Raw genomic sequence first — 20,788 nt, forward strand, 5'->3', positions numbered from 1 at the left:
CACAGAGCTGCTAGCATGGCTGTAAACTCTTAGTAGCGCTTAGCCCTGTTTCTTGTGAAATACTGAATATGGTTACCGGTCCAGAGCTGCAAAACCCTTAAAATGAAAAGATGTGGGAAGGAGAAATCACTGTTTGGTTGAACTTCTCACAACAATATGTCTAAACTTAGGCCATTAACTGTCATTATGGGCCCTAAGTTGAGATAATTTTCAGGAGTGACAGTCCGGCAAGCTTGGCAACCACCGCTCTAGGGGCGAAATATGGTGGACCAAATGACATCACACTGTTCATGACAATCACATTGATATACTAACAAAAATTCAGATGGGATATGGGCATGAATATTTCTGTATCCAGTGTCCTAACACCAAATTATATTTGGGTTGAATTGGATTGGCAAACTTGACTCCCTTTGTTCTGACTTTTAATTTTTACTCTCAGATAAAGGGAAAGCGTCGACAAATAACATTCGACTGTGAAATGGCGGGCAGCACTGGGAGAGCGTGAGAGCAAACAGAGAGAGGATTGGCTGAATGAATAAATGAATGGACAGGGGATAGGGAGTGATGAAGGAAGAGGCTGTGTTCCAGCAGAGGAAAAGAGGCAGAGGATAGCTGCGTGGTGCAGCCGCCCTCCATCTGGCCACCTACCCAGCAAACGGCCCTCTTGGCTCCGAAGTCACAGGCTGTGCTGTGCCCAATGTGGCAGCCACTCACAGGCATACCAGCCTGCAGAAAAGTAGGCCACTGAACTCTGTCTGCCCTCTGGGTTTTTTCTTTTTTTTTTATAGATTAAACCCAAAAGGCTCAGCTCCTCCACCTCCCGGCCACAAAGCTTTTTTTTTTTTTTAACCAGAGATAGGGGACACAGGCAAACTAACAAGCTGCATTCACAGCAGAGCAAAAACAAACATAACCATCCCTGTCTGAGGACGAGCTCTGCGTCGGGCTGCCCACAGGTCTACGAGTATTCACAGCAGAGATGAACTGCACACCTGTGTTTCTGCCTCAGTAATTCTTAGTCATCATTATCTCAGACACCCACTGCCGCCACCACCACACACACACAAACAACAGTGGTCTGTCCCTGGGTTCAGGCTGGGTATTGAAGTGAATCTCTCGTTTTGAGGGGACAATGCTGGCATGTGATTTAATCAGAAACAGGTGTTAAGTAGGCTAGACATAGGTTTCCGTGGCAACAGTAAAACCCACAGATGCGGCGGCTCTCCTCCTCCTCCTCCTCCTCCCTGTCTGTCTCTCCTCTGCTGGTCGAAGCCAGGGACAGAGACTCAGCACAGCAGCAGAAAGCTGAATAATATGACACGGATCCTTCCAGGATCCACATCTTTTCAATATTAAATAAGCTGTATGATCCATTAACCCTTTGAGCTCAGTCTGTAATAAACTGCACTTTTTTTTACCCCTCATAGTGTGTGTAGATACGGGGATGCTGCCACACCCTTTTTCATTGCAGAGCGCTATTCATCAGTCGATTTGAGAACCAAGAATAAATGTAAAAATCCTCAGTGGCTAAGATATCTGAATATAAAGTCTCAACTTTTTTTTTTGACATTATAAAAGCGGTACTTGCTCCTGGAGATTTTAAAGTAACCTTTGCTTAATGCTATGAAAGTGGAACTCTAATCCAGGGCACAAAAATTGTGTTAGCTTGCTTGATGTCATAGCCAGTGTCATTGTAAAGGGGTGCCATTGACTGAAGTGCCACAGTGTTGCACAAAGGGTTAATGATAAGACTAAGGCCATGCAAGGCCTGTTCCAAGTTATGTTTTTTTGCACATTTGTGAGATATTATGTCAGTATTTGAATTTTTCCAAGTGCCTTTTTAATATAGGTAAAAATATAGAAGTTATACTCTATATGAAAAAAATGATTATATGAAAATATATTTTTCCTGGCATCATGTTCTGTGGTTGAACATGCAGAATTTTAGAGTTGTAAAAGTCTCCAATTGGTACAACATAGTGGTGTTCTCCTGTTTTAGAGGAATTTTATTACGATATTGATAATAATGTCAATGAAAAGAGAAATGTTTAATAAAGTTGCATTTGATACAACTTGTGTTTTCATTTCTGTCCCAAATATACAATTAAAACGATAGAAATGTACACATTTACAACAGTTAAAGCATTCACTTAATGATCCGGCCCATCTTTACCAACGTGAACACTTGATGCTGGTATCATACTACAAATCATATTACCCTGATTAATAGTCAGCAAGCTGCAGTTTCACTCAGTGTTGAGCGTTTCAGCTAAGCTACGGTAGCTGAAAATATATAAATAAAATCATTTATTTGTGGATTTAGATCCCTGCAAACCATACATAACATATGACAATAAGAACAATAAACCCATATTCTTATGACTGTCGTTTGTGCCTCCCTGTCTTAAAATGATATTTATTGCCCAAAAATCGCCACAAAGTCAAGCGTAGAGAAAAGGAGAAGGCTTTTATTGGGTTATAATTTACAGAGGACAGGGAGAGGATAGACAGGGCGAGCATCACGTCATACTTCATGTTTCCGTATTCTGCTGTGACTGCTGCTTTTGTTGTTGTGACTGAATACTTAGTTCCTCGTCTAGACGCTCTTTAGCCCGCACCACCTAGACACAAACACACACAAACAATAATAATAGTGTCAGAGAGAGAGGGAAGACGCTTTTAAAATAACAAAAATACACTATGGCTCCCTCAGAGCACAGAGGAATTGGTGGGAGATAAAAAATAGTAACAATTTAATTTCCAACACAACTCAGTTCAAAGAGTGGATTTCTCCTACACGCTGTCACATGAGTGATAATTTGATACTCAACAAAGACACAAAAGAACTGGTCACTGTTTGTTTGGAAGTTATGTGCAAAACAAGTTAAAGACTAAGTAAGAGCAGTGCTGAGTATCACTGTTCCCTGCTGCACAAGCTCCAATACTGTATCTATACTTTATCAATAGTGGTGCCACAAAAAGCATCAAATTCCTGAAGGTGAAAACACTTTGGCGATTAGGAAGATTCCGTTTTTTTAAATTATTTTTTTAATGCTCTCTTGGAACCTTGGAATTGCACCTGCTGACCTGTTGAAACTGCAAAGATTTTAATTATCATGGTACAGCCCTACTCTGCCGCTTGAGCTTCGCTGAAAATACCAAAAACCATATTTTCAAGAAATGCACACAGTGGTTTCATCTTCTTAGCAGGCGCAACAGTCTCAAACTTCGTGTGATGGTTTGGTCACTTGGACAGCAGGCTTAGAAGTAAACTAGTTGGAATACGTGGCATGGGCAGCAAAGAAATTAAGTAACCACTGATGAAGACGAGTGATTTATATTCTCCTGTGGTATAGTGCTATTTTTTTTTTTTTTTAACTTAAGACAATTTTTCACTTTAGCGGTTAATAAACATTCGAATAATAGTCACATTATAATCTCCTCTAAATGACGAGTAACATCTTCCATTTACTGTCCTTCACTCTGCAACACATTTGAAAAATCACTCTGAACAATGTAAGTTAACACTACGCAAATAACAACAGAGTGAAATGTCTTGTGTCATAAGATACAGAACACTTACTTTTGATTGTAGGTAAAATGAACCGCCCAATGCCTTATCATTGACCTTAAAAAGGTGCTCGTAGTTCTGGAAGAGAAAAACCCATTGGTGTTAGCGTTTACGTAATATCATTTAATGTTGATGATGTTGATGAATTGTCAAATAAACTGACATTGTGTGTTCCTGATGTTAATTCACAGAGCTGCTAAACCTTGAAACCTATGGAACGCACAGCTCTGTTACACAGGGGCAGCGTATTTAGCTGTCATTTTGTAGAGGGTGACGAACTTTAACAATATCTTACATCCACACCGCCTCTTAAGTCTAAAGGAGGTTAGTATTTCATGCTGGTAAGCAGAGAGATTTTCAGTTGGGAGAATCCTTTCGAAACGATTCTCAAGATGCTGGTGTATCCCAGTCAGAATCTGTTTCCCCTACAGTGGGGACTAATGAGTTCCACAGTTTGGGGAGTTAAGTAATGGTAAAAAATCCAGTATCCCCGCTCATACAGACAGAGCAACACATTTTGGGCATAGCCCACGTACGCCACAGTGAAGGGAAAATCCTGTAACCACGAAACAGATTTTGACAAGGCTATAAAAAAATCTGGAATGACCTGGCAAACACTACATTATAAAAAGGATTAATGGCTCTGTAGCCCAGTTCCAACACTTTGTTAAGATATTCCTAAAAGAGACAGAGAGCGTGAATGCACCTTCTGAATCTCCTCAGGCGTGAGTGTGGTGACATTGAGGATCTGCTGCGCCTCTTGCAGGCTCATCCCAGTGATGCTGGAGGCTGCAGCCGACTGCTGACCAGTGCTGCCTCTGGCCCGCGCTGCTGCTTGGCTCGCTGTGATGGAAAACACATCACACACAAATGCTCTCCTAGATGAGTGCAAAAGCAAAAAACGATTTTACAGAGCTACAGCTCGGGCTGGGTGATGCCATGACATTATCATTTATCAAATTTCAGCAAATTCATATCTGAATGATATGATCTTATCATATTATTTCTAGAAAATTTCAGTTGTCCAAATGAACAATTCTGAGCAGGTTGTAAGAATATTAAGATGAGTACTTTGACAGTTTAGTCTGATAGCAACACAAAAACAACACAGTTCATTACTCTGAATATCCATTTGATTATGTAATGTGTAATTTTGCACACATTGACCATGTACTGACATACATCAATATCAGACAATATCTGTATTAACGGCGTGATCATGATTTCAACCATGTTACCCTGCCCTTGCTGCAATGAACAGTTATCTTTTGATATCAGTTAATCTGCCAGTCATGTCTTGATTACTCATTTAGTCTATAAAAATATCAGAAAACACTGAAAATGCCCATCACAGATTTACTGCTTCAAGGGTTTTGTCTTCAAATTACTTGTGTCGTCCGACCACTACCTTAAAACTCTGACAGTTTTCAAATTATAATGATGAAAAAACTATTTTTTCCCAGTTTAGAAGCTGAAACCTGACAACGTTTAGCATTTCTGCTCGATAAATAACTACAACTATCAAAAATGATTGTCTGTCTATGGATATGTTTCAGCACTAACTAGTTTTGTTGCATTCCAGGTTTAAAAGTGTTACGGTCGCGATCATACCTGCATATTCTTGTTGTAAGGCGCGAGCGAATGCACGTCCCACCACCTGCGCTCCCATCACGATGATCTGCGCCAGATACTTAGCCTGCGGGAGAAATCAAAAAAGGGAACACGCCATCTAGAAGAGCATTCATCAGCGCAGCCACTAGACACTGACAGCCATGGGAACCCAAAACAGTGGGGGGGGGGGGTCAGTCAGAGACACTGCAGGGTGCGAGATCAGTCAGACCCAAGACAATAAAGCCAAAGTGCCTGAAGGTTTGGTTACATCTTCATTACTGCTGCCAACACTGTGACAGCGTCTCCACAAGCCCGCCGCCATGTTTGGATGTGAACTGACTTGCACTTTGGGCACTTTCGCTTCTCTCGGAATCAAAGGGACAAATGTCTCGGTTACGAGGAGGCAGCTGCCCTCACGCGACGACGTTGGTAAAGCAAACTGCGCCAAAAGGACACACTGCCGCTCCGCAACGTCTCCCCGCCAATGCTAACGCCGCACGACATCGCACTTCCCCGCTGGCTCACTGCTATTAGCGGTGGCCTCGCAAATACATGCGCGACAACCACGAAAATGCATTCTTACCATTTTTACAATATCACACAGCTTCCGCGGACGGCGCGTCGCCTCTGTTTTCGCACATGTACACCGATGAAGGTTACTTAAGGGTCAAGGTTCAAGGAAGCATGACTAGAACGAGATTCAAGCTGACTCTGGTGGAGGGTAATATTTGTAACACTGACACCCGGCGGCAGGGAAGTCGAACTGCAGTTTTCTTTCTTCGACCTCTGAAGTAAAAGTACTAATACCGCAATGTCAAAGTACCCCATTACTAGTAAAATGTTTCTTAGGTAGAAGTCGGTGAGTATAATCAGGAAAATGTACTTAAAGTATCAAAACTAAAAATACTCAGTGCAGAAAAATGTCATCCTTGACTGTTATACTGTCATATATTACATAATAGTATTATTATTACTGATTCATATATGTCTAGACAGTATTTTATTGTTGTAGTTCATTGAGGTGGAGCTAATTTTTTAAACTATTTTGTATAAGGCTACATAAGGTGGTAAGAAAAGAATATACTCAAGTAAAGTACAAGTACCTCAAATCTGTACTTTAGTACAGTACTGTAGTAGATACACTCGCTCCAACACTGAATACCAGCCTTAAAACAGTTAACTGCCACTAAGACTAGAACAACATAATACATTCATTTCATTTTCATTTTTCATCAAATATATAAGAGCAATTGTTCTGCAATAAATCATACTGAGTGATGGAATAGGCTCTGTGGATGGATGGAAGTTTAAATGTCTGTATAATTCCCCGTGGAGACTTTGCAGTCTCTAACCGTGACCACTAGAGGAAAATTAACATGATCACACCTGTTAGTGTCGGTTGAGTCAGTCACTTTGTTTTGAAAATGTCCTCAAAAGTGCCATTTTCCATGTGTCGTGTGAGCTCCCATAGTCCCCAACAAAGAGCCTTTCATGCAAAAAAGTTTGGAAACCTCTGCAGTTTGAGAAGTTTTCCCATTTGTTTTCTTACTGTGGCTGTTATGGTGAACTAATCAGGCAAAGACAAGTAGTAATGGGTTTAAAAGGTGTTTATTGCAAGACAATACTGAAAAAAAAAAATCCACAAACCATTACTCAAGTAATATAGGAAAAAACAACACTCCTTTACTCACTGTATAAAAAGTAAGTTCTTTTTAAACACAATGTAAGGCAAGTTAATCCAATCCAAATATTACAAAAGTATGGCGTTTGAGAATCACAAGCACGTACAGTACGGCATACATCACACAAACACTGACGACACTTGCAGTTCAGGTGTACAACATGATGTGCATGATCATTCATGGCCGAACTCGGCTGGTTCAAGCCCGGATTACCGACGATACTGCTTTAGCCCTGATTGGAAATAACGTGATGGCTGTTACAGCTGCATTGTAAGTTATCAATACTGTGCTATTACTGTCTAATTAAGACCACGATTATTTACTACTCATTAACATTAGGCAAGAAAATTAGCTAATTTAGTGAGGAATATCCCCAAACAGTCTGAAAACCAACGAAGATCATGATTTGATGAAAAGCTCGAAAGTCCAGCAAACAAGAGAACAAAAGAGAGGAAACAATCATCTGAAAGCATACAAAGGCTCCCCTAAAAACTCCAAAAAGGAGGTGGTTTGGCTTTCAATGCATAACAATATTTCATTATTAATGACCTTTAACCCCTACTTATACATAAGACTATTTCTGAATGGCAAAAAAATTAAATGGAGCTGGCACAAATACAGTAACACTTGTTATTTATTTATATTAAATGGCATTTTATTCTAACATTTGCTAACAAAGAAAAGTGAAGTGTGAAAGCTTTAGTCATTACAAATTCCAGTTCATGGCCAAACATGAACGCTGGTGACCCTGTTGTATCCTCTGTGTGGTTTTTAGCTGCTGAAGGCTTGAACATGTCACAGTAATAATGTGTGTGTGCGTGTGTGTGTGTGTGTGTGTGTGTGTGCGTGCGTGTGCATGTGTGCATGTGCGTGTGTGTTTTACCTGACTAAACAGGAAGACAATGTTTCTTTTTTTTTAATCTGATGCATGATGTTCACTTTCTTAAACATTTTTTTTGCAACATTACATTTTTCGAAGACACATTGTGACTAAAAAAAGCAAGCGAGTGGTCCACTCTGGAGGTACATGTCCACACAAATAACAAGTTTGTACACAATGTTACACGATGAGGTATCCTGATATAAAAAAAATTACAGCCTGCGCACAAGAGGAGGCCATTATTTTTTTATATCAGGACAACTCAGAGGGTATTATCATGCTTAAACCATGGCCACTTACCACAGACATAAACAGAAGCTAGGCTAAAATACTTACCCATTATTTTAAAAAGGTTGTTTGTAGTTTGTGCAACCCATAATTATGTCTGTTTTAACCACTGAGAGTTCACTGGTAATGTAGCATAAAGCAGAAGTATTATTGCTATGATTGCCTGCAGTTTTATTCACCTTGCATTGACTTAGAACTGTGGTTTACCAGAAATACGTTGGAGCTGTCCTGATATATGATTTCTATGTATTTACTGATGATTATTTTGTATCATCTCGTATGGTGGAATTTGTTTGTTGTCTAGATATCAACAATACTGTGACATAATTTTGTAGTCTACATAAGAAAGCTATTACAAAGTCGGATTGATCCCAAAATGATTTTGGAAATATTTAAGAATTCAAGCTGAAAGTGATTTTCTTGTCAAATTTCATGCAGTTTGATACAACTACACATTGTGGCATTTGTGGCATTTTCCCAAACCTAAACAGATATTGTGATACACCCAGTACTCATATCAGGAGGTCTTTTAGTTATTGTGATCTTCCTCCCGCATCACCCAGCCGGGGTTATCTGTGGGCTTTGCTGAAGATTCGTTCACATTGTACAGTATTCTTTGTTTGTGCGGGAGGCTGAGATGTTAGCGGATACAGCTCAGAGGACATCTGGGTGGCACTGTTGCCCACACGTGTGGCAACGTGATTACTGGTTGCTCCTCTCTGTTGTTGGCACCACGATTGAAACCAAAGGCAGGACAACGTCCCCTTTAGTCATCCTGAATGACAGAGAAGTCACAGTTAGATGACCGACTTCCACTGATTTTGCATTACCTCAATATCCCAATATTTTTGATGCCAAGCTTGCTCTAAGCCACACTTTTAGCATTTTTTTTCTGACAAAATGCATAATAGTCGAGCGCAATTCTTTCCACTGAACATCATCAGTTTGATCAGTTTGTATGTGATTTTACCTATTGATGTCATGGAAATATTCACATTAATGTTGCAATATTAATTTCAGCCATATCCCCCAGCCATGACAAAACCTTTTCAATAATTTCACAGTCCATATTAATCAGTCATAAAGGTTTGTGGGCTCCTGAATCAAACCCAACAAAACAGCATGAACCCCTTACAGCATAATTCAAACCTAAACAAAACCACTGCAAACTGCATCTCTGCCAGTTACAAAGAGTTGAATTGACACAGTCTTAAGAAAACTGAATATTATGATACTCACAAAAGGAGCACACTGCACTGTAGATTGCAAAGGTGTTCATAATAGTGTACTAAACTGAGACCTTGGCAGCAGAGTGTATTTGGGTCTACTTCAAATCATGAACAGGATGTTCTGTCATCAGAGCTCCTGCACACTCATTACTTTAACATCAATAATTGACAACTGGAAGCAGAAATACAGAAAAACTCAAAACTAATTTTCACAGTGGTTTCCATCACATTCACTCACCCACTCGTCCTCGTCGACCCCCTGGAAGGACTCCTGTGGCAGTGGGTCGTCCATGTTCCCCAACTTGGCCACCATGGCACTCAGTAGCTGGGCGACACATACAAAAATGTGCAGCGTTGAAACATGTCAGAAAAACACAGCTGCTTTTATTCAGCAGCTACTACATGTACGTTAAAATTTTGTTGCTGGTTCGTATGGAAAACAGATGACTGGCATGTTAGATGCAGGGCAAACTGTGGACAGACTTCACGTGAAGTCTAGAAGCGATGTACTGGCTAACAGCACGTGCAGTAGAAACACAATCATACAGTATTTTAGTTTGTCCTCACTTCCTCCTTTTTCTGTTCATCAGTCTTCTCCTCCAGGTAAAACGACGAGGGCAGGTATTTCCTAACTGGAGCCTCTTTGGGGGCCTCACTCACTGAGAAAAAAAACAAAACAAAACAAACACACACGGCATCAATTACAGAAACCAGGACATATCCAATACTGGCATGACTGTAAAGGTAAGCATCTTCATCTAGACCGAGAGCTGTGTTAGATAAAGACACATGGTGTGTGTACATATTCAGGCTCTCTGGTCTGCGTCTGCACCTGGTGTCATGTCTTTGGGCTTCAGGCTGATCTTTTTGTGTTGGCCGTTGGAGCCGGACAGCCAGGCTGAGGCGGTCAGGGCTGGTTCCCACCACTCTGCCGTGTCTGTGTACACATCGTCCTGGAAGAACTCTTTCTGAAGACCCAGAGCGGGCACACAGAGGAGGCAGTTATGGTAAAGGATGAGAAGGGGAACACAATTAGAGTCATTTCTTAGGAATAATGTTCAGGAGGGAAGGCGTGTGGTATTCCTCCCATGTGTCCTCTGGGCAGCGTGGTTGGCTCACCTTGACCCGTGGCACTCTGAAGGCCACCGGCTCTACGGTTGTCTTGGTGAGCATTAGTCCTACAGCTACCTCCACGTCGCGCACATTGCACTCTGTCTTGGGCAGAAAGGCCAAGCCCTGCAGACAGGGGAAAAAAAAAAAATCAGAAAAGTGTGTTTGGCTAATACAAAACACATACAGCATCACAATGACCGCACAGGTTTTAAGGAGGGTACTGTAATCACTCTGGCACTTTGGCTGTCCGTGTACGCAGATGTATGGTGACTGACTGATATATTAAAATATTAAATAAATGAATGAAAGTAAGAAGGAGGTCAGCTCAGTACCTTATGAGGCTCAGGAGAGTTAAAACTGCTGCATTCAATAAAGTATGGCGCCTCGGGGACTATCTCATAAATGTGCACTCTGGTATCACCCTGGAAAACAAAGGAGAGACACAGGTTACATCTAATTCTTTTCTTGCATGTAACTATACTCTGTTTTATTTTTATTTGCTTACTTTTCCAGTGAGGATGACCACACTGGTGTCAGGGTCATAGAAAGGGATGAGTGTGGAGGGGGAGACGTCTACTCGAGTGCTGGCTAAGGCTCCAGAGGTGAGGGAGTCTGCAGAGTACAGGTAGAGTCCTCTCTCACTGCGACTACAGGTGAAGGAGAAGAAGGATCGGCGGTCAACTTGCTCTGTTGACTGGCTCACTGCTGCTCTATTCAACTATATTTTTATGCCACTTTAACGAAAACTCATATCATGTTAAGTACCTGTCAAATCCTGACACCAACAGGTACTTGCCCTCACACACCCACACTATACGAGCTCCCCTTGGACCCTCGGGACCGGGGCCCTCCTACAAAAGAAAAAAGAAAAGAAAAGAAAAGAAAAGAGCAGAAAAGAAAAGAAAAGAAAAGATTGAGCGTGAGTGGGAGAGACGAGTGAATGAAAGACGAAGAAGCCATGGTTTTCAGTAATTAAGCAACACTGTAAAGCAGTGCTTTCCAGATGACTAATGCCTCCCGCTCTAGCTATTCTAATTCACTGTACATTCTCAGGTAGGTGTAGGTATATTGCTTTTACTTTTTTGGTTGTAATATGGCTCTTAACGGTTGTTAAATTAAATTTTAGCGTGTGTATGAGAGGAGACTGCTGGTAACTGAGTCTTAGCACGTGCACTTGCCTTTGTTACTCGGAGCTGTGGACTAGAGCTATGCCTGTGTTTCACCATTTTAACAATACACACCAAAAGACAAATCTTATCCATTTTTAAGGTGGCATCCCACCACATTCCTGTTTTTGTTGTGCATACCTGCACGGGCAGAGTGGACTTGCGAGGGTCATAGATGCGAACTTTCCCGTCTTTGCACACCGTGGCCAGGAGCCTGCCGTCTGGGCTCCATGCCATACCAAACACCTGAACATGAACCATAAGAGGGAGCAAGAAAGAAGAAACTCATACACTTGTAAAACAAAAAGCTCACGTATTGTTGTAAGCAAACATATCCTCACGTCCAAACTGTTGTGCAAACACAGTCTACCTATATCTATGATGCCTTCTTAGGATCTCATCATGGCAGCGTGAAAATTAAGTTTTACCTTCGACTTAGCTGTCACTTGTTTTTTTTTCCTGCATTTAGCCTTGTTTCGGTCACCCACCTGATCTTGGTGTCCAGTGAGGAGTTTGACCTGCTCTCTGCTCTCCAGGTTCCACAGTCTGACTGTGAGATCGTAGGATGAAGACACCAGGAGTCCACTGGCCAGAGGGTGAAACTTGATTGAGTAAATCTTCTCTGTGTGGCCTGCGGGGGGGGGGGGGTCATATCGGCTGTCGGTCAACTTGACTTTTACTTTGTTGTGACTATCATTACCTTCTTCCTTCCTATTCATGAAATTATTCACATGGTTGCACCGTAATCAGTTAACCATATACTTTGTTGTATTAACTATAGATCTTCTTAATTTAAGTCCTGCAAGATTTTTTGCTGCACTAACTGTCGTATGTGAGGCCCGTCGATCAACAATCTGTTATAGACAAACACAACTGAACTGAGGTAATTTCAGAAAGTGGCTCCTGTCCTACCTTGCAAGATGATCTCAGGCTCATTCAGGGTCTCTTTCAGCCCTCCCTTTGGTACCTGCCACACCCGGATCTTAGCATCATCACCAGCTATCAACAGTCAGAGAAGGACACAGACATGTTAACTCACACTCCTGCACTTATAAACATAGACAGTGAGAGGACAAAAGAGCATACAGCTACACAGATTCCTACATATACAGTATGTGTATTTACTCACCCACAGCAAGCCGGTGTGTGTCAAAGGGGTCCCACGAGAAGTCGGCCACATTTACAGAGTTTTGGATGGTGGGCAGGGCTGTGTCTGGTAGCCTGCCAGGCTGAGAGCGCTGAGGAGAGGAATAAAATCAATCACTCACACACATACAGCACATGGAAGTGTAATTTTGCAAAATAAATGAAGTACAAGGGAGGAAAAAAAGATAGTCGACCAGGAGACCAGCCACAGTAAATCAAAATCAAATCTAAATCAAGGTGACTTAATAGTTTTTAATGTTATTTCCATCTTCTGCTGTACCTCAAAGATGGCGATCTGGCCCCCAGAGATGGCAAGGGGCACTGCCACACGTTGGCGGTTGACACAGAAGCCGTCACACTCGCCCGGTGTGGTCAGGTTGAGGCCACGCATGTTAGTGATGTGCGTGTCCCGGTGCATCACTGCGCCCTGGATGTGACGGAACTTGGAGGTTGGTGCTGGATGAGAGATAATTTTCCATTAGCGAATTTGTCCCCAAGGGGAAACTTTAATATAAAATGGCAGACACCATAACGAAGAAGTGTTGGGTGTCCGTACCCAGCAGGATCTGGATGGTCTTGGCGCTCTGGCTGGGACTGGGGCTGGGGAGGAAGCCTGAGGAGTGGCCGGAGGTGGTGGAGGGAGAGCGCGAGGGGACAGCGCTGCTGCTGGGAGTACTGAGAGGACTACTGGAGGTGGAGCAGCCATGAGCTGGATCCTGTAGAACAGTATGTTGTCAAGTTTTTACAACTGCCACTGGCACCATGATGGTGAAAGGCTGGTGGTGAAATCTAGCCCTTGATTGGTTTAAAGTAAGACCACGTACTACTAAAATATTTTGTACAGATGTGTCTCTCACCTCTTTGCTCCCCCCGCTGGCCCCCACCTTCTTTGCGGGCAACTGTTTTGCTGCTGGAGCCTTTGGTTTGGGCCGTTTGTCCGGGTGGAGGCTGACCTTCTCCACCTGAGGACACACAGAGCAAATTGTTGGAGGCGTCCGCACAAACGATGAAAGACTGGATAGACTTGTTGTGGGTAGAGAAGCATTACCTGCTTGTTCCCTCCCTGCCACCACTCCTCAGCAGACATGGCTGGAGTCGTGCCCACTGTGTCTGGGTAAAGGTCATCATGAAACTCCTGGCCTGAATGCTGGAGAGAAAAACAAAGAACGTACACACATGGATGCAAACAAGCACGCACGAAAAAGAGCACGCAAACCTATACGATACCTGTAATGAGGCAATGTCAGCACAGTACTGTTTTTGCACACACCTTGCGAGGGACTTGATAGCTGATTGGCACGATGCAGCTGTCAGTCAGCTGCAGCACGCGCATCACCTCGCAGGACATCACGTCCAACGCCATCTTGGGAACCGCGGCAACCCCTCGTGTTGAGGTGTCCGTAAGACAGTGGCTCACTACGGGGATAAAAACGAGAGGAGAAAAGTGAGGGAGATTGGAGGAGACACTAGGGGGGAGGGCTGTGATCATTCGAACAGACAGATAACAGAGGACCAGCTCTTACCTTGAGAGAGGAAAGGCTCAGAGGAAGAGACTTCAAAGCAGTCGACCACTGTGTCTCCCTGTGCGGAACAGAAAAACACTAAATCAGACACTGCTACACAAAGTATGACTGTCTTAGTAATAAATCAGAGAGGCTTTAAAGTTCATCTCCTGTCACACCAGGATTATTATCGGCACAGAAGTGGAACAGTAATGAAAGCTTCTCTTTAAAGTCACCTTTAACCGTCAGCACTTATGGATTCCACACTTGTGATGCAAATACATGAAACCTTTCAGGTATAAATACCTAACATTCAAGTCTTTGCTCAATTTTATCACCTGACAGAATTCACAATAGAGGAGCATCAATCTAAATCTTACCATGCCAGCCAGTATGAGCAGACCAGTGTCCTCATCAAACAGGGGGATCAGCATCCTGAAAGCAAAAGAGACAAGAGAGGGAGAAGGATAGAAATGAGAAAGAGGCATTCAAATCATGCTCTGAAATAGCACATTGATGTAGTATACTTACTATCACATAATCATTTAACTATGTCACAGGATCTATGGGCTGAAAGTTTTACAAAGACGCCACTAGATGGAGCAGTAAGCTCAATTTTAGGGCCAAAGCGGTGACACTCAGGTCAAAACCTGATCAGAGATCTTCCTAAACAGAGAGAATTTATGATAAAGATGAAGAAAAACTCAGTTTGGCTTAAACATGCTAAATTAAACAAATGCACAGTTAGCCTCAGTCACATTCTGTCAAAACCACTCCCTTGTGATTTCATCTTGCACTATTAAGGCTAACAAGTTTACTCTCAAAGGGGAAAAAACATTAAACCCATGGTTAATATGTTTCAAAATGGATATCTTGTCAAATGGACTTCAACATAGAAAAAAGACCTGCAATTAACTATTATTTTCATTATCTATTAATCTGCTCTTAATTTTAATAGATAAACTTTTTAGTCTATAAAATGTTAGTGAAAAACGCCCATTATATTTTCCTAAAGCCCAAGGTGACGTCGTCTTAAGTCTTTTTATGTCAAACGGTCCAAAACCCTGCAACCAATTTTTGCTTGATATTTGCTGATTTTTTTTTTGTTCGTGGACAAATCGATGACTCAACTTAACGTTCCAGCTCTACCTGGGACCCTTCACCCAGGCAGGTCTAAACAGGCCCCAGTCACCTGCCTCCTCTCATGATTTGAGGTAAGAAGATTGAGGGAAACTGAATGAGCCTTATTCTCAATGGGGAAAGTACAATTGGCTGTAGTAAATAAACCAAACAGGAAATCATGGCTTGGACAGAGGAATACTTGCACAAACACAGGCAAGGCTGGCAAATCTCACTTATTCACTAATTCATACTCTCCTTCGTATTCTCTCAGTCCCTCTCTTCTTTCCTCTTTTCATCAATGAGAGCAACAGTCAGCGTGCTGTATTTATTTTCCAGCACTGGGAAAGAAGGTGATGGCTGATCTAACCACTTCACATCACAGGCCAGAGATAGGCCGAGTGAAGTGGAGAGGCAGCCCCTGTGACTGGCTTATGATGATGACCTTGTGTAACGCTACTATTCCAGAGTAATGCCGCTCGGCCGCCTCCACATCAACTGGAAATGCCAGAGCAGTGATGTAATGCACCAAGTATGACAATATAACGACAGACTTAGTTAAACACAAGCGGTTTATACTGTGTACGTGTGAGATAGGGAGAGAGCCTTATGTCAATTCTGTATTTGTTCGAATTCAAAGCCGAAATTGTGGAAGATTTTCACATTTTGACAAACCTACAAAAGTTCACGATCACTCAGTCACTAAAAACTGGCTGCCACCGGTTTGTGGTTATAATAGCTCACATCCTTTATTCAGCTCACAAATGTTTTCCAAAGACTTTTGTTACATTTTTTGGGAATAATTTTGCTCCTGGCAGTTTTTCAGTAATAGCAGACGGAGAAACAACTGAAGGCTGGTCATGACTGCAAAAGCATAAAGTGTTTTGGTAAACTAGCCTGCCAAGTGTAAATGAAATATTACTTTGTATTATGTGGGTAAAAGGTTTTTTTTAAATTTAATGTAAAGGTTTTAAGATATACTTTATTGATCCCACAAGAGGAAACATGATGCAGCAGATGCATAGTATAGACAGGTAACTTTAACCCCTTAACGGACCCCCCCATTTTTTTTGCATGGGCTCGAAAATGCACCCAAAATAAAAAGGCTACTGTAACTTCAACCCTTTTGATTACGTCATAACACTGGTCCCGTTTGAAAGGTAACACTTTAAATTTACAACTAAAAAGTCGGAATGAGTATAAGAGATACTGAACCAAAGTTACAGAGGCACAAACATGGTAGAAATGTTTTTCGCCTCACCTATTATTTTGGCATAAAGAAGGGAATATAAGGCCTGTAGTAGCAACTTTTGTGTAGAAAGCACTTTTGCCATTGCCACAGGTCTGATTATATATCCACAGTTGTTTCAGTCATATGGGGTTCCCAAAATGCTTTGCAAAGATAGAGAGACATAGAGAGATAAAGAGAAATAAGATACAAAGAGAGAGAAATTTTTAACATTGTATAATTTGTCGAGGTTGCCTGAAAATTGAGTCCATTCGTTTTTTTTTGATTAAATGGTCTGAAAGCAGCAGGGACAAAAAATCCCAAGTTAATGAAATGATCAAGTTATAATGTAATGTGTATAATTTCCTAAAAGACTATTTGGATTGAACGTCTGTCTCCGTAATAATGTGAAGATGTGAATGTCATGCTAATGTTTTGTTCCGCCGAGTTGTTTTTGTACCTCAGACTTGAGGTACCTAAAAGCATCTTTCCCTGCTTCCCCAACTCTACCTTCCGGTTCATCCTCTTTCTTTCACCCTTAAGATCAAAAAACTGGGCCTGTCCCAGACCTGTGCCTCCTCTCCTCTCTAACATCCCTCCCTCTCTCCCTCTGTCCCAGGCCTGTGAAGTGAGCGAGGGGCGGCCACGCTTCGTTAGGGCGGCTGTGTGTTCCCATGTCGCAGTCAGTCCACAGGGAGTCCCTATACACCTCCATTCCCACCACCCCTCCCGCTGCCTGTCTTCCTTTCCCTTTCTCACTTTTTACTTTCCCATTCAACAACACCACCACCTTGCACCCCGCGCTCTCTTTGTGCCTCAGGTCCCAATTACTTCTCTGAGGCCTTATCTCTGGTTTTCTCACAGTAAACGTACAACAAGTCAAACAGCCACATAATAGGAGTGGAGCTTTATCACTGATAATAGCCTCTGTTTACCATTGCTTTCATGCTCCACCTCGCCACCAGCCCATTTTCCCACACAGGAAAACATAAACGCACATGCATGCGCATATTTATGCCCATAGATGTACAAGCAAACAAACATACATGTGCTAATAATACAGTTTAATGATGTATGTGCTCATGCATTAATAACGGCGTAAAGTTATGTTCACGTAGGGTTAAGTGTGGGAGCGAGCTTGTTGTGCAGATCTGGATCACATGGTCTGATTATGAATGAAAAGAAACCTATTACAGACCTCATTCATGCTCTTATAGGAGAGGCTGTAAATAGAAGCGCGTGTGTACTATTGAATCCAGCCTGACACACTAATCCAAACATGAGGCCTTTTTCTTACTAGAACAGGGTTAACCACACACACATGCTAATTAGTCATCAAATAATACTGCAAAGAACAAGACAAGTCGGATATTTTCTGAGTGGTGGAACACAAGAAAGAAAGAGAGAAAAATAAAGAAGGAAAGATGTCCACAATACCAGCTGAATAACATGAATAACAGCTAAGGAAACCTCCTGAAAAGATTTTCCTTGACAAAACCACAGACTAGTGGACCCCAGTCTTATATTCTCCGGCATATCTGCATCCACCGATGCCTCAGCACCTTTCTAACTCTTCCGACACCCCGCGATGAGCCGCCTGATGCTCCAAAAATCCACCGGGCTTCAGTCTGTTACTTGCACTCTGCCCCAAGCAGATTTCGCAGAATACAGAGAGCGGGAGAGAGCACACCTCCCGCCTCGTCTGCCATCGCCTCGCACCGCTCTCTCACACAGACCAAAACACAGATCGTAAAATGACTTTCTGCCCATGACAGCAGCCTTCAGCACCAGCAGACAGGATGGGCATATTACTCATGTGTGCATCTGTGTATGAGAGGGCCAGAGTCAGTCCAGGTATATTATGATTATGAGAACGTGTTGTCATTTGATAATGTAGGAGATACTGGAATAACTGACTAATGGAGGGCCAGACAAATGGATATGTGGATGACAGACAAACACAGAAATGGTGTGTGCTTGTGTGTGTGCGCCTTTGTGTATTTGTGTGGCTGTGTGTTAGCGCTGAATTCGACTGAGCAAAAATGTCCAGTCATCGGACAATAACAATGTAATTATGGATACACACACACACACACACACACACACACACACACACACACACACACACACACACACACACACACACACACACACACACACACACACAAAATCTCCTTCCTGAAACACATTCAGGTGCAGAAATAATGCTGTAAAAAAATGCTCTATATGCTCATGCATGTGCCTACAAGCGCAAAGAATTATGAAAAATGCACACACACCAACACATACTCTATGCTCTTGTGAGCATACATAGGCACAGCCAGACACAGTGACAGCATCAGTCACACACACAGTAGTGTATTATACACAGTATATAGGTGGAGGTAATGAAACCAGCCTGCAGAGGTATAAGGTTATGGGTTGAGCTATAGCAGCTATGACCAGATCAGTATCAGTCAAAGGGACCGTTCTCTGTTGCATGAGATCACGGCCTTTAGCCGGGCCAGCCCTACTGTTAAAAACACACACTGGACAGCACAATAAGCTCCAGTTGACAGGTAGGAGCTGGCCAGAAAGTAGAGAAGAAAGAGAGAGGACACCTTTGGGGAATATGAAATCAAAACAAAGCAGCTGATTGTCTACATCTCAATTTTATTAAATTTCCTTGGGCTTACACAGGATCACTCTATCGCTCCTCTAAGGTGCGCACACAGTAGAAGACTTTCAAATTCCAACCAGCTATGAAAAGATCTGTAAAAATGTCTTTATGCAGATTAAAGTCAGCAATCGTGTTTTATCTGCAATGAACTGCTTGAATCTCATTGTTTTTCAGTATTGTACGTTTAATATAGCTTTTTCTGATGACTTTATATATAAGACAATTGTTGCATGTGAGTCCGGGCTATAAGGTATCTTCCCCTTTTCCCTGTTAAAGTATTTTTTCTTCATCTGAATAGAGGATGTCAAATGCTGTACACATCATAGAGCCGATTGAGGCAAATTTGTGATTTTGGTCTGGTGTATATAAATAAAACTGACTTGACTTGACCTGACAATCATGGACAGGCATGTTTCCTCTTGACTTTTGTCAATAACTCGCTCAAACTACTGAAGCACGTTCAGATTTGACCAGATTCCAGTTAAAAAAAAACAAACAAACAAACATTTGTTATAATCAAAACCATTTGGATTTGTCTAAACCTCATAATGAAGGTGAGAGATATGAATCATAAATCAAAGCATAGGAGACTCTCCACAATATTGGAAATCAGTCTTCAGGTTTAAATTGGAGTTGAAATCAGGCGTTGAACGATGCACTGTGATCTCAGCTTTTTTAACTGTTCATTTAATTTTCATTTCATCCAGTTTTCCTCTTTGTCGTCAGACACCTCCTCCCCTCCTTTTTATCTGTCCCCCGGTTATGTCATCCCAGTCAGTGGGAGTGAGTGAGAGCTGCAGCACTATCGCTGAGGGTAAAGGGTCTGTTGAACTGTGAACTCAAACGGTCCACTTTATCAGCCCTCCCTGCCTTAACTGACTGCTGCCTGCAGCTCGTCCAGCTGTCCCAGTCAGCCTCTGCTGTCCCACTGGCCAGAGGTGACTCAGAGTCTCAGAGTGAAGCTTTGGTATTAAAATAATGTTTGGATTATCACACAGGGTCACTGAAAAAATAGCGGACGTGTTGGGGCGAGCCTTGCGTCACATATTTTGGAATTTTCCAAGTGTAAAAGTGCACATTGGTTACCCCAGTCATCCTGATAAGCATTAGGTCACTATTCTTTTCTCATACTCACTTGGATGTCAAATTCAATGACAGCTAATGTCTTAGTTGGTGAAATGAAATTACTCAAAGTAGTAATATTTTGGGTTAGGACATGATATTGTTCAAAATTTGACATCAGACGCTATAGTCCAGAACACTGGTGAAATAATTTATTAAAAAACTGGGTGATACAAATATTAATCACAGGGCTTTTCTAGGAATCTAAACAGTTGACAGAGAGACACCAAGGAATGAGGATGAATGTTGGTGCTATATTTATTCTCGTGTTTTTGAATCTTTCTACCTCTTCCTGGCTACGTGTGTGTTTTCATATTGGGGAGAAAAAGGCTAAGAGTCTACAGCCGTGGTAGCGGCTCTGTGAGACTGTGCTGAGGCACAGTGGTGCTTTGAGCTAAATGCTAAAGTCAACATGCTAACATGCTAATGTTTTGCATGTAAAATGTTTACCATGTTCGCTATGTTAGTT

At 42.1% G+C, this 20,788-nt stretch overlaps 2 protein-coding genes across 3 annotated transcripts in view; both read right to left on the bottom strand.

The window, feature by feature from the left end:
- Positions 1 to 2,450: 2,450 nt before the first annotated feature.
- On the bottom strand, positions 2,451 to 5,894 carry pam16 (presequence translocase associated motor 16). Its single transcript, XM_040157711.1, has 5 exons — positions 5,769 to 5,894; positions 5,186 to 5,270; positions 4,281 to 4,417; positions 3,587 to 3,652; positions 2,451 to 2,624 (listed from the first exon to the last, which is right to left on the bottom strand). The coding sequence occupies exons 1-5, from the start codon at positions 5,769 to 5,771 to the stop codon at positions 2,535 to 2,537; spliced, it is 381 nt and encodes a 126-aa protein (XP_040013645.1). The 5' UTR covers positions 5,772 to 5,894; the 3' UTR covers positions 2,451 to 2,534.
- A 1,613-nt stretch (positions 5,895 to 7,507) lies between these two features.
- coro7 (coronin 7) overlaps positions 7,508 to 20,788 on the bottom strand; it is a 114,069-nt gene continuing 100,788 nt past the window's right edge. For both annotated transcript variants that reach the window (XM_040157664.1, XM_040157656.1), the window contains exons 10-28: positions 14,572 to 14,626; positions 14,213 to 14,270; positions 13,960 to 14,105; positions 13,738 to 13,836; positions 13,547 to 13,651; positions 13,246 to 13,405; positions 12,970 to 13,145; positions 12,673 to 12,781; positions 12,456 to 12,542; positions 12,032 to 12,174; positions 11,685 to 11,789; positions 11,143 to 11,228; positions 10,883 to 11,024; positions 10,710 to 10,799; positions 10,384 to 10,500; positions 10,097 to 10,232; positions 9,832 to 9,923; positions 9,503 to 9,589; positions 7,508 to 8,810 (exon numbers count right to left, since the gene is read on the bottom strand). In XM_040157664.1, coding sequence (XP_040013598.1) covers positions 8,802 to 8,810; positions 9,503 to 9,589; positions 9,832 to 9,923; positions 10,097 to 10,232; positions 10,384 to 10,500; positions 10,710 to 10,799; positions 10,883 to 11,024; positions 11,143 to 11,228; positions 11,685 to 11,789; positions 12,032 to 12,174; positions 12,456 to 12,542; positions 12,673 to 12,781; positions 12,970 to 13,145; positions 13,246 to 13,405; positions 13,547 to 13,651; positions 13,738 to 13,836; positions 13,960 to 14,105; positions 14,213 to 14,270; positions 14,572 to 14,626 — 2,002 coding nt within the window. In that variant the 3' untranslated portion in view covers positions 7,508 to 8,801. The remainder of the gene's footprint in view (positions 8,811 to 9,502; positions 9,590 to 9,831; positions 9,924 to 10,096; positions 10,233 to 10,383; positions 10,501 to 10,709; positions 10,800 to 10,882; positions 11,025 to 11,142; positions 11,229 to 11,684; positions 11,790 to 12,031; positions 12,175 to 12,455; positions 12,543 to 12,672; positions 12,782 to 12,969; positions 13,146 to 13,245; positions 13,406 to 13,546; positions 13,652 to 13,737; positions 13,837 to 13,959; positions 14,106 to 14,212; positions 14,271 to 14,571; positions 14,627 to 20,788) is intronic.

The sequence above is a fragment of the Xiphias gladius genome, chromosome 3 (assembly GCF_016859285.1).
Source record: "Xiphias gladius isolate SHS-SW01 ecotype Sanya breed wild chromosome 3, ASM1685928v1, whole genome shotgun sequence".
NCBI lineage: Eukaryota > Metazoa > Chordata > Actinopteri > Istiophoriformes > Xiphiidae > Xiphias > Xiphias gladius.

What these genes read in the sequence shown, in the direction of transcription:
- pam16 (XM_040157711.1), bottom strand. An exon ending in CGCCTGAGGAGATTCAGAAG is followed by an intron (nt 3,653 to 4,280) that starts GTGCATTCACGC and finishes TTTCTCTTCCAG; the next exon opens with AACTACGAGCACCTTTTTAA. An exon ending in CATTTTACCTACAATCAAAA is followed by an intron (nt 2,625 to 3,586) that starts GTAAGTGTTCTG and finishes GTTTGTGTCTAG; the next exon opens with GTGGTGCGGGCTAAAGAGCG.